The 15,886-nt window shown below is 51.5% G+C and overlaps 2 protein-coding genes across 3 annotated transcripts in view; both read left to right on the forward strand.

The window, feature by feature from the left end:
• BTK (Bruton tyrosine kinase) overlaps positions 1-11,112 on the forward strand; it is a 29,116-nt gene extending 18,004 nt beyond the window's left edge. For both annotated transcript variants that reach the window (XM_077826866.1, XM_077826865.1), the window contains 14 exons: positions 944-1,072; positions 1,238-1,302; positions 2,004-2,185; positions 2,777-2,839; positions 3,636-3,690; positions 4,575-4,657; positions 4,829-4,956; positions 6,151-6,225; positions 6,517-6,688; positions 7,037-7,253; positions 9,389-9,453; positions 9,841-9,959; positions 10,112-10,269; positions 10,635-11,112. In XM_077826866.1, coding sequence (XP_077682992.1) covers positions 944-1,072; positions 1,238-1,302; positions 2,004-2,185; positions 2,777-2,839; positions 3,636-3,690; positions 4,575-4,657; positions 4,829-4,956; positions 6,151-6,225; positions 6,517-6,688; positions 7,037-7,253; positions 9,389-9,453; positions 9,841-9,959; positions 10,112-10,269; positions 10,635-10,706 — 1,583 coding nt within the window. In that variant the 3' untranslated portion in view covers positions 10,707-11,112. The remainder of the gene's footprint in view (positions 1-943; positions 1,073-1,237; positions 1,303-2,003; positions 2,186-2,776; positions 2,840-3,635; positions 3,691-4,574; positions 4,658-4,828; positions 4,957-6,150; positions 6,226-6,516; positions 6,689-7,036; positions 7,254-9,388; positions 9,454-9,840; positions 9,960-10,111; positions 10,270-10,634) is intronic.
• A 1,269-nt stretch (positions 11,113-12,381) lies between these two features.
• Positions 12,382-15,366, forward strand: TIMM8A (translocase of inner mitochondrial membrane 8A). The gene is made up of 2 exons (XM_077827057.1): positions 12,382-12,696; positions 14,394-15,366. The coding sequence occupies exons 1-2, from the start codon at positions 12,574-12,576 to the stop codon at positions 14,553-14,555; spliced, it is 285 nt and encodes a 94-aa protein (XP_077683183.1). The 5' UTR covers positions 12,382-12,573; the 3' UTR covers positions 14,556-15,366.
• The last annotated feature ends 520 nt before the right edge of the window (positions 15,367-15,886 follow it).

The following is a 15,886-nucleotide window of genomic DNA, read 5'->3' on the forward strand; positions in this document are numbered from 1 at the left end:
GGCTTCACTCCCCTGCAGGATCCTTCTGCACAAGGAGAGGCCACAGCTGGACAATGAAGCCAGCTGTCTGGTTTCTATTCCTGGGGCAATGCAAAGCAGGCTTGCTGGGGCTGAGCATTTGGTTTTTAATGTCTTCCTCCCTCTTGTCTTTCCAGCACAGCTACTGAAGTATCACTAGCGATGCCACCCACTCAGATCCACCACCAACTCCCTAAGCACACTGGGGGGTACGAGGTGCTATGGTCACAGAGCTGTCCTAAAACCACCTCACAATTCCCTTTGTCTGGTCCGAGCTTGTCCACTGGAGCCTCTAATTTCAGGACCATTGGAAAGCCAGGACTTGCCAAACCTCAGCAGGCCAAGGTGCATCCTGCTGGAGAGCAGGCCTGTCTCACCCCTGTCTAAACCAGTCAGAGGGAAAAGGCACCCGAAGGAGAGGACAAATGATTGAACACTAAACAAGCCAATCCCCATTGCCTGAAGGCCTGGGGGAGGGATGAAGGTTTCAGGTAATGGGGGATTGGGTTATTGGGCCAGCAGGCTTTGATGTCTGTGTTCGGGGTCTCCTGGTGATAAAAAGCCAGCTGGTTTCCCATAGACTCTGCAGCTCTGTCCAGGAACTATGCAGCTTCGGTCAAACCCTGGGTGACAGATCCAGCCTTTGGATAACTGAGAGTTATGGGCTTTGGCTAGCCAGGACACTCAGATGTCCCAGTACTGTATGTAAGAGCAAAGCCTTGATAGAGAAGAGATAGTTAGGTGCAACTGTGATTCAAGAGGGGGGCATTGAGTGAAGAGCTGATGTGAGTTACTAAGGAGCCTCCCATCCTTTTCATCTGACTGTTTATTAATTGTATTCTGGGAGCACCTAGGAGGTGAAGCTCTTACCCCTTGTGGAGGGGACATCGCCCATTGTACAAACAAGCTTTCTCTCCTGCTGCAGTGATCCGTTACAACAACGACCTGGTGCAGAAATACCACCCCTGCTTCTGGATTGACGGCCAGTACCTATGCTGCTCTCAGACAGCCAAAAACGCCATGGGTTGCCAGGTCCTGGAGAGCAGGAATGGAAGTAAGACACCACCTTCCACCCCCAGTCAGTCCTCCATTCTTCTTCTCTGTGCTTTGGTTCCTCGCCCCGTCTCTGGAAGGCAGGTCCATCACCTTCCGAGCATCTCACCACTCGCTGACCCTGATGAGTTTTTCAGCTTCTTTTGCTTTGTTTCTTATCTTAAAGGTTTAAAGCCCGGGTCTCATCGCAAGACAAAGAAGCCTCTTCCCCCGACCCCTGAGGAGGATCAGGTATGAGAGGAGTGGCTGGGGTCGGTACTTGTCATGGGGTGGTCTGTCTCATTGGAGAGCAGTGGGGGTCTGGGGCCAGCCACCCCTTTTCCAAGGCATTTCAGAACAGGTGGTTCTAGGATCACCAGGTGCCAGCCTGCTGAGCTCTTAGCTCCATCCAGAGAGAGGCCAGCAGGAAGGCTCTCCTGTTGCAGGCTCCTGATGCTGGCAGGCTAGGGAAGCCTGAGAGAGCTCAAGCAGAACCCCAAGGAGGAGGGCTGTAGAGCCCCTTTGGCAAGGGAAGGATTTGAGCCTAGGGGGGCAAGGAAAAGGCCTGGAGGACAGTTGCACCAGAGAGGCCCTGGGGCCACAGTAGAATTGGCAAGTCCTCCCTGCTGAGAGGGAACTGGGAGCCTGGGGAAAGCTGAAGCCCTGAGTGAAGGAAGGCTTAGAGCCTGGACAGGCCAGAGGAACTGTACATATTTTGTAAGGACTTGATGAATGAGACCCCAAGAGGGGACATGTTGGTTTAACCCGTTCCTGGGTGCAGGTGAATGCACTGGAGAAACACGCAGGGGGAGCTGAGGTGGGGCGAAGGCAGTGCCAGGCCCAGGGTGGCATGATCAGGGACCCAACCCTACAACAGCGCTCTGTACTGCACATGGTGAGGGGCGGGACGCTGGGCCCTCACTGTGTTCTGTGTTTCCCCCCACCCTGGAAAGATGATGATGAAGCCGTTGCCCCCCGAGCCGTCTCCCAGCACTGCGAGTGAGCTGAAGAAGGTGGTGGCGCTGTACGACTACCAGCCAATGAACGCCCAGGACCTGCAGCTGCAGAAGGGAGAGGAGTACTTCATCCTGGAGGAGAGCAACCTGCCCTGGTTGAGAGCCCGGGACAAGAACGGGTAAGAGTCCTGGCATGGATAATGTGGGGGAGGGACCTGTACACTCACAATCCTGTATACACTTACCCCCCTCCTGAGGGCACCCTCAGAGCACATGTGCGCCCATGTACCCCTGCACGCAACTACGTCCCCCACACATGGATGTGCCTCCCTTAGAATGGTGCAGGAGCCAGTGGGGAACTGTCCCCTCTCCCAGCATCCTGCTGATTGAAAGCTAAATGTAGGCAGCCTGTGCGCCCTGCAGACACGTGCTGGCAGAGTCTGTGCTGGGGACAGACCCCTCTGGGTGGGGTCACCCCTGGGCCTGCTGCAGCTCCATGGCGCAGGCTAACAGTCTTTGCCAGCGTCAGGGAGGGAGAGGCAACTCATTCACTTGGATCAGAGGAAGGAGGAGGACTGCAATGGGCTGGCTGTGCATGCCCTTGGTACCGAACTGATCCAAAACCCACCGGAGTCCACGGAGAGACATTCTTTGGCCCCAGTGGGCTTTAGTCTCTCCGTGGCCATTTTCCACCAGGATTTCTGGCCAGGAATCCTGGGTCTCCCTGCGCTCCCTAAGGAGAGTCTTATGGGTTCTCTCTTCTCCTGTAGGAAGCAAGGTTACATTCCCAATAACTACGTCACTAAAGCCAAGAATTCCTTGGAGATTTTTGAGTGAGTATGAGAAGCCGTGAGGCCAGCTGGGCATTCGGGCTTCATTGGGATCTCTCTTTATTAAGTAGTAGAGTTCAGCTTTTAACATCAGAGCCTCCTCTGCCCCACAGATGGGGTGGGGGGGCCGGCTCTGCCACTCCCACCCCCTCCGCCCCACACAGGGGGCATAGGGGGCTGGCTCTGCCCCAGAGCCTTTCATTCCTATTGTGCTTTTGTCACAGGCCTGCTTGAGGATACAGCACTGGAATGTGGGGCTGGAGAATGGTGACTGCCTGTCGCACAACCAGGCCCTCTGCATAGGGTGACCATATTTCTTAAACTAAAAACAGGACAGCCTGGGGCTCACCTCAGGGCCCTCCCCCCACACAGGGCTCACAAGAGCCGCCCTCCCCACACTGTCCGTGGCTGGGGCTGACAGGCCGAGCCCCACGCCACCAGCAGCAGGGCTGGGGCTAACCTCCTGAGCTCCGCGCCATCCGGGGGGTCAGCTCTGAAAGCAGCAGTGCCTGCCAGCAGCAAATTTCTCTGCTCTCCTGCTGGCAGGCACCGCTGCCTTCAGCTGACCCCCCAGGCAGCAGCTGCTGCTCTCCTGCTCTGCCTTGCTGCCAGGACAAATGCACAGTTTTGGTGAAAAAGTAGGGACAGCTGGGACAGAGCTGAAAAAGGGAACTGTCTCGGCCAAAACAGGACGTATGGTCATCCTACCTCTGTGTCACCACAGAGCTGTGTGTCCACCCCAACAGTGCCTCCTATCCAGGGGCCTCTTCCTGATCATCACCATGTTCTCTTTTTCCAGGTGGTATTCAAAAAACATAACCCGGAGCCAAGCCGAGCAACTGTTGAAGCAAGAGGTGACTGTGACTTCAGCAAAAATAAGCAACCTAGCTCTGCTGGGAGCCTTTCTCCACTGCAGTCCTTGCTGGGCTCTTCTCAGAGCCCAGACCCGATTCCTCCAGCAAGGAAAGCCAGGGGTCACCTCCACAGCATGTTCTCCCTGCTCTGGGTCTGGCCCTCTGAGCCCCAGCGGTACACAGGGAATCTGTCGTGTTCATCTAGGAGCAGTGGAGCCTCGCTGTCATGCCAGCTGAAAAAATCAGAGAAGGGCTGGCGCTGGCTTGGCTTGTGGTGCCATTTCAATAGGAATTAACATCATCTCGAGGCTGGGCCAGATCCCCAGCTGACGCTGATTGCGGTAGTTCCATCAAAGTCTGTGGGGGGTTGTGTCACTTTACAGCAGCCCAGGATCTGGCCCGATGTGCATAGACTATAAAGCTGCTGCCTCCTTTGAGCTAGGCAGGGGTCTGTTCCTAACACTAGGAGGCAGAGTAGAGCCTGCTGCGAAATGGCTCTGCCAATCAGGCGGAGATGGATGGTCCCAGAGGGCTCCTTTGCAGAGTCCACTAGCCCCAGCCCAGCCCAGGGTGGGATGGCCAAGGCCAAGAATCCAGTCAGAAGACAAAGCAAAATGAACTCAATCTACTCCAGCCTGAGGGTGAGGGAGAGCCTGTACTGGGCTCCCCATTTGATTGTGGAGATGCTGCCCTCTTTTCACCCCCCTCCGGTGAGCCAGCCCCGCAGGACCCAGTTCACTTTAACCCTTGCCTGCCCACTCCCCCATGGAATGAGTGTGTGTGTGTGTGGGGGGGGGTGTTTGGATTGTCTGGTTCTATCCCTTGTCTCCTCACAGACATCTAGCCCTGTCCTCCATGCTGAAGCCCCTCTCTCTGTGTTTCAGGGGAAAGAAGGAGGCTACATTGTCCGAGATTCCACCAGCAAGACAGGAAAATACACAGTCTCTGTGTTTGCCAAGTCCTCCGGGTAAGCACCATCCGAGGCTGTTTTCCTTTCATTAGGCACAGTATGGCAGCTAGCTTGTTTCTGTCCCGTTGCTTCCCCCGGCTCTGATGCCCACTTTCCAGGCCCACCTCCCTTGCTAGCTGGCACTCCCCACCCCACAGTCACTGACTCGGAGTGTGATTGATTCTGCAGGGACCTGCAAGGAGTGATCCGCCATTACGTGGTGTGCTCCACGCCCCAGAGTCAGTATTACCTGGCAGAAAAACACCTCTTCAACACCATCCCGGAGCTCATCATGTACCATCAGCACAACTCTGCCGGTGAGTAAGCAAGGGGAAAGAGGACACGGGCGGAGCAGACTCCTGTCAGGGTCCCATACCCTACACAGGCTCTGCATCTCCCTCTCCAGCAATGGGATCAGAAGGGGCTGAAGGCTCCCCTATCCAGCTGACCTCTGGCAGCAGGACCCAAGGGAGAAACAGTTCATGGTATGATTTCCCCACTCCCTATTGCTGGGGTCCCTAGAAGAACAGAAGCCTACAGGCATGATAAGCAACCACCTCTCAAAGAGGGGGCAGCAATTCAGAGGAGGGTGAAACCATCCAAACAAAGGCAGGATGAAACTCCCGCTTTGCATTCAGCGGCACTACTGTGCGCAGAACAAGCATGCAGGGGTTGGTCTAGCTCCCAGTAGCAGGGTGCCGTCCCAGAGCACCCCCTTGTGGCACACCAAGACCCTGCTGGCATGCTTCCTCTTCTCCTTGGATTCAGAAATAAACCGCTCATATCCAGAGCTTGAAACAGTATTCCCTTTCTCCTGGAGTCTGATTTATTTGGTGTAATGAGAATCCTGCATTAGACTCAGGGTCTTCCCAGCCCTCCTTAGAGCTGAGAGGACTTCCTCTCAGGCTGCTCCCTCTTGGCCCAGGACACCCACTGCCCTCTTTGTTGGGCTATGCTCCTCAAGTCAGGCCAGCGGTAGCCAGTGACATCCAACCAGCCCTCCTCCTCCCCTCCCCCAGGGGGGCCTCTTTTTACCTTAGTCCTTTTCCCTGGGGTGGGAGAACTCAGTAGGCAGCAACCTTCCCTTACTAGTGTCTCTAGGCGCGCCTCTCCTTGGGAGCAGCCCTTCTCTGTAAGCCTGCAACCCTCCAACTGAACTCCTAGGGACTCACTAGTCAATTGACTGCACAGGAGGCTGGTTGGCAGCTAATTACAGGTGGCCTGAGGTGGGCTCATTTGACTTAAAGACAGGAAGATTGGACTGACTGCCCTTAAAGGGGCCAGCCACCCTGTGGCACCCCCTGTTTCTGAAGGCTGTGACACTCTGGGCCCCAGGAAGCATAACAGGACAGGCAGCACTGGGATTCAAAGCAAAGACTGTAGGTTTGTGCTGATGCAAGAATATTCTTGTCTTCTCATGGATGCTGGAGACGCATGTTCTTTTCTGGAACGTTAGGAGGTACATAGAGCAGGGATGTACCTCACGCTGTAACCTCTTTGCTGTGTTTCAGGGCTCATCTCCAGACTGAAATACCCTGTGTCTCAACAACAAAAGAATGCCCCCTCCACAGCAGGACTGGGCTATGGTAATGCCTGCTGTTCTTTCATACATGTGTGATGGTACTGCACGTTACCGCTTGTGTCTGCCTTCAGTGCTACTGCACCGTCCCCTGCAGTGACTTGCTGCTCCCTTGCCAGAGCTCTTAGAACATCCCCTACCAGGATCCCTCCCTTTTAGGACAGGCTAGGGTTGGGGTGGCTGCGAGGGTCCCTGCAATCCGTGCGCCTGCACCTTTCTTAACAGCATCCCTTCTTATGCATATGTTTGTCCAGGTGAGTTACTTCCACATCATTGCCCATGCTGCTGTTTGTTACAGGATTGTGGGAGATTGACCCGAAAGACTTGACTTTCCTGAAGGAGCTGGGTACTGGACAGTTTGGAGTGGTGAAGCATGGGAAATGGAGAGGCCAGTTTGATGTGGCCATCAAGATGATCAGAGAGGGCTCCATGTCAGAGGATGAGTTCATTGAGGAAGCCAAAGTCATGATGTAAGTGGCAACAAATCCTGTGCATTTCCTGTGGGGTCTTTACTACAGAGATGTCTCATTTGGCCTTGCAACATCCTCAGAATTCATCCTCCAGATTCATTCACTCCTGGTCATTCCCTGCACTGCTCCACCTATGGACACCAACCCTGCCCTCGAGGAACCACCCTGTTCTGCGATGAGAGGCCACTGCCATTCCCACCTCCATTTAGCACTGCGCTTCCCCCACAATTTTGCCAGCAGATACCAGTCTTGGAATGCTTGCCCTTGCCAGGATCTCGGTCTCCATGCTCCTAACATCTCCCCAGTCACTTTCTGCAGTTTAATTTATTTTCTTGTCCTACAATGCAGGAACTTGTCACATGAGAAGCTGGTGCAACTGTATGGTGTCTGCACCAAGCAGCGCCCTATCTTTATTATCACCGAGTACATGGCCAAGGGTTGCCTCCTGAGCTACCTGCGGGAAACCAGGGGGCGGTTCCAGCCCTCTGAGCTGCTGGAGATGTGCAAGGATGTCTGTGAGGCCATGGAGTACCTGGAATCCAAGCAGTTCCTGCACCGAGACCTGGTAGGGTCCGTAAGAAACATGATGAGTGATACACCTCTAGTGCTGTGAGAGTCAAAGGGCGTCATTGAAGAAGGCTTGGCTGAACTTACAGACACAACTCAAAAAATCTAGTTCTCCTCAGTGAAATTTAGGGTATGTCTACACTACCCACGTTACAGCATGGCCACGGCAGCACTGTGACATGGGCAGCGTAGACGCACTTTATCGCCGGGGGAGAGCTCTCCCAACGATAAAAAACCCCCACCCCTAACGAGCGGCGGTAGCTTTATTGCCGGGAGTGTGACCCCCAGCACTAAAACACTATCTATATTGACACTTTTCAGCGCTAAAACTTTTGTCGCTCGGGGGTGTGTTTTCACATCTCTGAATGACAAAAGTTTTAGCGCTGAAAGTGGCAGTGTAGACACAGCCTCATGGGCGGTGAATTGAGAACAAATAACAGGAAATGATTCTTCACTTAGGGTGTAATGACCCTGTGAGAGTCACTGATGTGGGAGGTTACAGTCATATCCTGGGGCTGGACAACTCAATGCCTGATTGTAGTTGTAGTTAGGTAGATTAAAGATGGAGAGGGAAATCAACTTCAAATCTCATGTTCTCGACAATCAGCAGATTGCTGCAGGGGTCAGCAAAGAATTTCCTCCCAGGAAGAGCCCAGGGGTTAGCATCCTTTGAAGAGTTCAGCTACTGCTGGAGAGGATTTTGGGTTGGAGGAACTAATGAACTGAGTCAGTGAAGCAAGTTCGACATATTCCTTTACATTGATTTGACCAGTTTGATTTGAGCCCAGCTTGTTCATGAGCACGTAGAGGCAGCCATGCAGCCTTCTCTCTGCAAAGCATCTCTCTCACCTTTCTTTCCCTCCCAGAATATGAGTAGTGTGTACCATATGTACACTCCAGCCCTCCTAAGCCTCTGCTCCTCTTGCGGTTTAGTAGAGAGACTGAAGAAAGCACAAGATTTTTCAACCACATTTTTGCCCACTTGGTGCTCTCAGCGAATAAGTAGGACTGGAGGACCTCTCAGGTCTCAGGCAGTGGTAGACATTGCTTTAGGCAACACGGGCAGGATTCTCTTTGAGTCAAATGTAGTAGAAAAAAGAAGAGACTCAGGCTGTGTCTACTTAACTATGCCAGGGTAACCCCCTAGTATAGATGTAACCTACACTGACAGAGGAGGTTTTGATATCAGTGTAGGGACACCACCTTCCCAAAGTTAGCTACATCAACAGAAGCATTCTTCTTCCATCAACAGAGTTGTGTCTGCACTGGGAGTTAGGTCAGGGTTGTGTTTTTTTCACACCCCGGACTGACGTAACTATGTCTAGCTATGTCAACCTAACTTTTAAATGTAGGCCAAATCTCAGGACCCCATTTTTAAAAGCATGACTCTCTTTTTATGTCTGCAATTTGCTGATGCAGTTAACGTCACCTAGATGTCTGTTAAATCAGGTAGTTAATGCTCTATTGTAACAGACCTGCAGTACCTGTGAGTGTGAAAATGAGAAAAATTATTGGCACCCATAAACTAGCATTGCAAAACCGAAGACAGCTTTAAAAGTCAGGGCCTCAGCACTTGAGAGATATTTGGGAAAGAAGGCTGAAAATTTAATACAAGAGCTAAAATGAACCATTTGGCTGGGTAACGTGTAAGCAGAATTTCCAGTTCTAATCCTGATGGTGGAGAGTTAGTTAAAGGACCTGGGAAGATGCTGAGTAGGGTTAATGCTGCTCGTAAAATCTCCAACCTGGCCTGATCTACCTTGTAGCAATGCAAGAATGGTGTTAGCTGTGGTGCATCTGTATCTGCCAAGTCTTTCTGACATGTCTTGGGTGAAACGCCAACTTCTGCTAAGCTCAGTCCTCTCCTCCCCATGGTTGGTGTCAGTAACATGACCTAGAGAAATCTTAGTTCACGTTCCTCTATGACATGAGCTGCCATGTTGCTGTGATTTGGCAACCAGTGCCTTCCTCTGAGCCGGAGACCAAGGCAAGCCATTTTGTGCCTGGCACATTGTTTGTTATGGGGGATGGTCACTGCTGCAGTGATTTCCCCCTCAGGGAAGTGTGCTTTGTGTATTTCATATGCCATATTCAATGCTGATACTATGACTCTTCCCATCTTTCTGCCTACAGGCTGCTCGCAACTGTTTGGTGAATGACCAAGGAATTGTGAAAGTCTCCGATTTTGGCCTTTCCAGGTCAGTGTACATGCATGCACATGCGTCTCTCTTCCTTTCTCTTTCACACTTTTTCTCTGCATCTCTTTTATCTTCTTCATCCCTTTCTCACTCTCCTCCTCCTTCTCACCCTTTTTTTTCTTTTTTCCCATTTCTGCTTGTATTCTCTCTTCATCCAAATCTCTCACCAAGCTTTTTCTCCCTTCTTCCTGTCTCTTCCTCTCTATCACTTGCTCCTCCACCCCATCCATCTCATCCATGTGTATTTTCCTCCCTCTCTGTCTCTGTCTTGTCTCTCCATTTCCTTTCAGGCTTGACTGGGTGCAGGAGAGGTTCATTAGATGAAAGAGTGAATGAATGGGGAAAAAAATGTGAAGCAACATCACATAAAATGTGTATCTACTGCAGGTATGTACTAGATGATGAATATACAAGCTCCATGGGGTCCAAATTTCCAGTCCGGTGGTCTCCCCCAGAGGTCCTTCTGTACAGCAAATTCAGCAGCAAGTCTGACGTCTGGGCTTTTGGTGAGTTGGGAGGACAAAATTTCAAGTTGCTGACAGGGAAAGAGTGGTTGAGTGGACTCAGAGAGAATCAGCTCCTCTAGGAAACTGCTTCAGATATGATCCTATATCCCTTTCTGCCCCATGAACTGTCCATGTGCATTTCTGTTTGATAGGGGTTCTGATGTGGGAGGTTTACTCTCTGGGAAAGATGCCCTACGAGAGGTTTAACAACAGTGAGACAACAGACCACGTCACCCAAGGACTGCGTCTCTATCGACCTCAGCTGGCCTCGGAGAGACTCTACGCCATCATGTACAGCTGCTGGCATGAGGTAGGCCTTATTCCCACCAGTACACATCCTTCGTGTCTACCACAACCCATCTGCAAGTCTCCATAGTCACTCCATCCAGTGAACCAAATCTTGCTCTGCAAATGCCATCTGGTCCTGGGGGGGAAGAGGATTTTTATCCCAGGCCTGCTTTACACTTATAATTTATAAAGTATAGCTGACTTGGTATGATTTTTTTTTTTACCAGCATGGCTAAATCAGCAAAATCCTTCCGGTATAGATGCAATTATTACTGGTATATCTACATCAGCAAAACTCTCCTAGCATAGACAAGGCTCCAGTATTTATTTAATCATAGGTTTCTACTTCACTAGTATTTTCCTCTGCGTTTTTTTTTTTTGTTTCAGAAAGCAGAGGAGCGACCAACCTTCAGAGTCCTTTTGGGAAATATCCTCGACATAGCAGATGATGAACCCTGAACTGCTACTTGAACTAAGCTGTCATTTATTAGTGTTTATTTTTGCCATTTAATCTTTTCTGTGACTAACAAACCTGCCCTAACAGGCATTGGAAGAGTCCTAAAAGAGCCTGCCATACCCAGAAAGGGAGAAAATATCTGGATCCACCAAACAGCATCGAACCCTAGCTTCTCCCACAATCCAACAACTCACTTGTGTTGGAGCCCTCCTGATACTAAAGAGAATATCAACTCACTTGTAGTTACAGATCAGGAACCTCCCTGGAGAAAGGATCCTTGAAAGCAGCACTTCACTGCTGCACTGAGCTCTTGCTATAGCCCAGAGACTGAAGGGATTATAAATGGTAATAGCCAGGTACTAATGGCCCCTGCATGGGGTGCAGGAACTAGGGATTTTTGTAAAATAAAACAGTACAAATTGAGAGGAATTGGGTCACTGAGATCCAATAGCTCCTGTCTAGCATGCAGCTCTGGTATGGTTGGCAAGGCAGTGGCCCACAACAAGAGAGTGCTACTAGGTGTGCTTGCCACTGGACAATCAAGAAAAGGCATTTCAGAAATACTGGGATGGGGGATGGCTTCCAGTCTCCATGACCTGTCAGTGGTGGTCATAATTGTGACCACAGTGGTCCCTGTTGCAGGCAATGAGGCATTATGGGGCAGCTGTTGGAGGACTGGTAGGATTGACAGAGGTTGCACAATATCTGCACCTTCACAGCATCATCCCCAGTAGGACCACATGGCTCCCTGTCAGTCAGGGAGGTGGTTTTGCTGCATTGCCATAAGGGGTTGTGTATGATGGCCAAAGACAAATTGGAGCATGGACACATGTACACAGAGGCTGAGATGAGGCAACTTATGCCGACCCACCGTGCGGTGCAACTCGGCCCGGCCGACCTGCCTTGCAGCCCGGCCAGCCCCCAACCCTGCAGATATGGGCTGGCTAGGACACATCTCGCAGGGCCCTGGGCCCAACCTGCAGCCAACCCCCCAGCCACACCCACATGGGCTGGCTGAGGCACGTCTCCCTAGGGCCCACCACGCAGCCCCACATGCACAGGCTGGCTGGGGTGCGTCTCCCCCAGGTAGGGGGACCAGACAGCAAGTGTGTAAAATTGGGACGGGGTGGGGGTAACAGGCACCTATTAGGATTGCCAACTGTGACTAAAGCTATTTCAGGAGATTTTTTTCCCCTGAAAATGACCTAACCTAATTTTCTTAAAATATCCGATTACGATCTCCCGGCTTGCTTTCAGTAGTCACCGGGAGATCAATGCCGATTCCAGGCCAATCCTGGAGGGTTGGCAACTCCAACGCCTATACAAGAAAAAGCCACAGGGATCGCGACATCTGGTCACTCTACCCGGGCCCCACGAGCTGGCTGGGGCGCGCCCGCCCGCACCCTGAGGCGGGGCCGATGCTGCTGCCCGCGGAGACCTTCCCCGCGCCGCGCCGCCCCGCGCTACCCCTCCCGGCCCGGCCCGGCCCGGCCCGGCAGCGGCAGCGGCTTCCCCTCCCCCAAGCTGCAGAGAGGCGCTTTGTTTCCACCCCCAAGCTGAGCCCGCCCTCCACACTCGCTCTAAACACCAACCCCCACCCTTAGTGAATGAACGCGCGCGCCTTGGGTCACCCGGCGCGCGGGGATTGGTTCGTCACTGGCTACGTCACGAGAGTGCGCCCTGGAAGTCTAGGGGTAATGGCGAGGATTCGCATTGCTGAAGATTGCGGGACGCTCCGAGCATGCGCAGTGCGGATAATTGCCCCCTTGAGCATGCGTAGTGAGGCGATCATCCCCCTCCAGGCAAGTTGCTGGCAGACACGTGAAGGTCGCTCGCTCCCAGCGGCGAGGTGTGTGCCTGGAGCCCGGCATGGAGGCCTCGTCCCCCGCGGGCCTGGGCGCCACCGACCCGCAGCTGCAGCATTTCATCGAGGTGGAGACGCAGAAGCAGCGCTTCCAGCAGCTGGTGCATCAGATGACCGAGCTGTGCTGGGTAGGCGCCGGGCGGGCGGGCGGGCTGAGCAGGTCTCCGGCAGGGAGGGAGCGGCAGGCAGCTCCAGAGGCTCCCCGCCTCCCCCAGGGAATGGGGGCCCATCACTCCCCCCACCCCTGCTCGGGGGTGATCTGGGTCCCCGCCCCCCGTGCATCTCGCAGGTGCGGCCCTTGCCGCTATGTCCCCCAGCCCCTTCCTCCCTCTGGGGCTGTGCTGACTGAGCGCGTCCGGGAGAGTAGAGGGGTCTGGGGACCAACACGAGGCCCGCTGTGTGGGAGGGGTAGGAACCCCCCCCAGTACGGCGTGGTGGGGCGGTTACTGGAGAATATGTAGGCACGACCAGTCCCGGTAACCTGTCTGGGCGATGGAGAGGGAAACGCAAGACAAAATTTCAGCGTTTATCCAAATGTCCATCACATCACAAGGAGACTACAGCTGTGAACCCAGGGATGAGGGGCCCATTACCCTGAGACCTTTAGGGTAATGTATCCAGAGAGTCCTTGAAACCAGTGTTTAGGAGGGAACCCGGCTATATAACTAATTATCCCCTGGGATAGAGCCAGGGAGCTGCCCTTAGACTGTAGCCCCAGAAACAACTGTCAGCTAGAGACTGCAGCATCTTTACTCCTGGTAGTGAGACAGAGTAGCAGCAGCATTGGGATCTGTATTCTCAGGCTGTTAGGGAAATCATCTTGACTTGTAAATGGAACATATATGTGCTGAACATGAGGATAAGAGGAAACTGGGTGTAATGTGTCAAACTAGTAGAATCTGGGCTATTTGCCAAGGGTAGGCAGAATTTCTGGACAAATTAGTAGTGTTTTAGTAACTGCTGACCCTTGCCAAGGAGGGGAGAAGCCAGGTACAAAATGGCTGGTGTTGCCACTCTTTGTAGGAAATGCAAGGAGAGCAGAGGTGCAGCTTTCTGTGAAGGGAGGTGTACAGGAGGAGCTGGAAACCTCGATGGATAAGGCAGCAGCAGGAGCAAGCGAAGAGGGGGCAGGTGTGTCTGCGTACACTCAGGGAAAGTCTCATCTACAGAGTTATGTGGATTCACAATCACCTCAGTAATTGAACTGATTTTACATATCCACATTATGCTCCCTGTGTCAGAGGTGTATGTCCTCACCCAGAGCACTTGCATTGATTTAACTGCCAGCATGGGGCATTTTAGGGGTTTTGAAAGGCAACAACAGCCCATGTAAGAAACACAGTGTCTGCACTGACACAGCATCGACCTAACTACATCAACTTAAGTGCTACGCCTTTTGCGGAGGTGAAGTTAAGTTGGAGTGAGCAAGGTACACTGGTGGGAGCTACATTTTAGTATAGACTCTTACAGAGTTAGGGTGATGTAAGATGCCTTACGTTGACCTAACTCTATTGGGCAGACAAAGCCTAAGGGAAACTTGACAACACACGTACATTTCACCCTATTAATTGACTTAGTTCTCAGGCTTCTAGGTGTCAGCTTATTTAGGTTTGGCTGTAAAGTGGGCCCATAAGCATTATGGCAAAGCATGCTAAGTGTGCAGTAAGTGGGAGAGAGCCAGGAACCTCCCCCTTGCCAAAGCTACTGCCTATGATGGATCTGCTGTTCCAAACAACCACCCTTTCTTTTGGGAAGTGTTAACTTAGTAGGTGGGTGATCCTTTCTTGACGCCTCTTCTGACTGGTTCTTTTCATGTCTCGAGCAGGAGAAATGCATGGACAAGCCTGGGCCAAAGCTGGACAGTCGGGCAGAGACCTGTTTTGTGAACTGTGTTGAGCGCTTCATAGATACCAGTCAGTTTATTCTGAACCGGTTGGAGCAGACACAGAAATCCAAGTCAGCCTTCTCAGAGAGCCTGTCTGACTGAACAGGGCATGGACTTCTCTGTTTCCTTAATAAAAAGAACTGCACATCAAATGGGAGAGAGAGAGAAAAAGGAGACCGGCTGATGGGACAGCTATAGAAGACAAGCTGTGGGGAGGTTGGCTCCTTCCTCTCTCAGATTCTAGAGTGTCCTGTCATCTGAATGAGCTGAGATCAGCTTTTTGTTTTGTCCTTTAAAATGCCAATCTTGTGAAAATCACAGCTAGACAAGAGAGCCTGTAACAGATGCACATTTACTACTCTACTTGACGGTGTACTGTTCTCATTCCCACTGACTACCTTTCATACATAAGTTTCACACTGGGATTGTGTGGACGGAACTCCTTAGGTCGAGCACACTAACTCCAAAATGTTTAACTGGGGGAGCACACTGGTATATCTAGGAGGAAGTATTCAAGTACTGGAGACAGTGGGGAATGAAACACTAAGTGAAGCTTAGGAAGGGGACCACCTTAAATGGTCCTGTATTCACAATCTGTTTTTATGATTAACCCTTGCCTGAGACTAGTGAATCTTGGTCTTAGAACCAGACTGCAGCTGAATTGATCTGTGCCTTCTACATGCTTGTGAGGCATGGCAAGGGGAGGACAACCGCTTGAGTTGCAGGACTGCCCCACTATAGCTTATCCTTTGAGAGAAGAACTTGCCCAAGGATGTAGCTATGGGAAGAGATTTTAAGCCTCACTTTGTGGCCAAGTAACAGTTGTTTCAACTAGAAGTGCAACATTGTTAAAATGTATTTGTTCCATAAACTGCTTTCTCTTGATCATTGGAATAAATATTCATTGGATCAATTTTTAAAATTAGCTTCTTGTGTTTAGGTAGGAGGGCTGGTGGGGATGTCAGACCTACCTTTCACCTCTGCCATTGGGTGCAGCCCCTCTCTCTCTGCACATTCCTTGCCTCCTCCATTCTGTTCACCATAAAATAATTTTTGGGCAGGGAGAGAATATGCAGGGTAATTCTTACACTTAAACACAATGGATCTGTTCTGACTAGAAAGCCTGTATATCCTATTGTGAACTCTTGATTTGTTGTTTACAGTGGTCTATTTCAAGGCCTCTGTGACTGGATCAGCTCCTCTGCCAACTAAAAAATGTAAAGAAATCCACCACTAAGTAAATCTACTGTGAAAAGGGGTTAAGTCTCCTTCATGCACAAAGCAGATAAAATGGTGCAGATTTCTTTAGGCAAAAACCTCTATACAAACAGACTACCTCTCATCAGAAGGTAATTTGTTCTCATGACCATCTGATCCTGTGTGCCTTTGTAGAGACTAACATCAAGAGGAGTGATTCTAGTTGGGGTTTCTGA

Source organism: Eretmochelys imbricata, chromosome 9 (assembly GCF_965152235.1).
Source record: "Eretmochelys imbricata isolate rEreImb1 chromosome 9, rEreImb1.hap1, whole genome shotgun sequence".
Taxonomy (NCBI): Eukaryota; Metazoa; Chordata; order Testudines; family Cheloniidae; genus Eretmochelys; species Eretmochelys imbricata.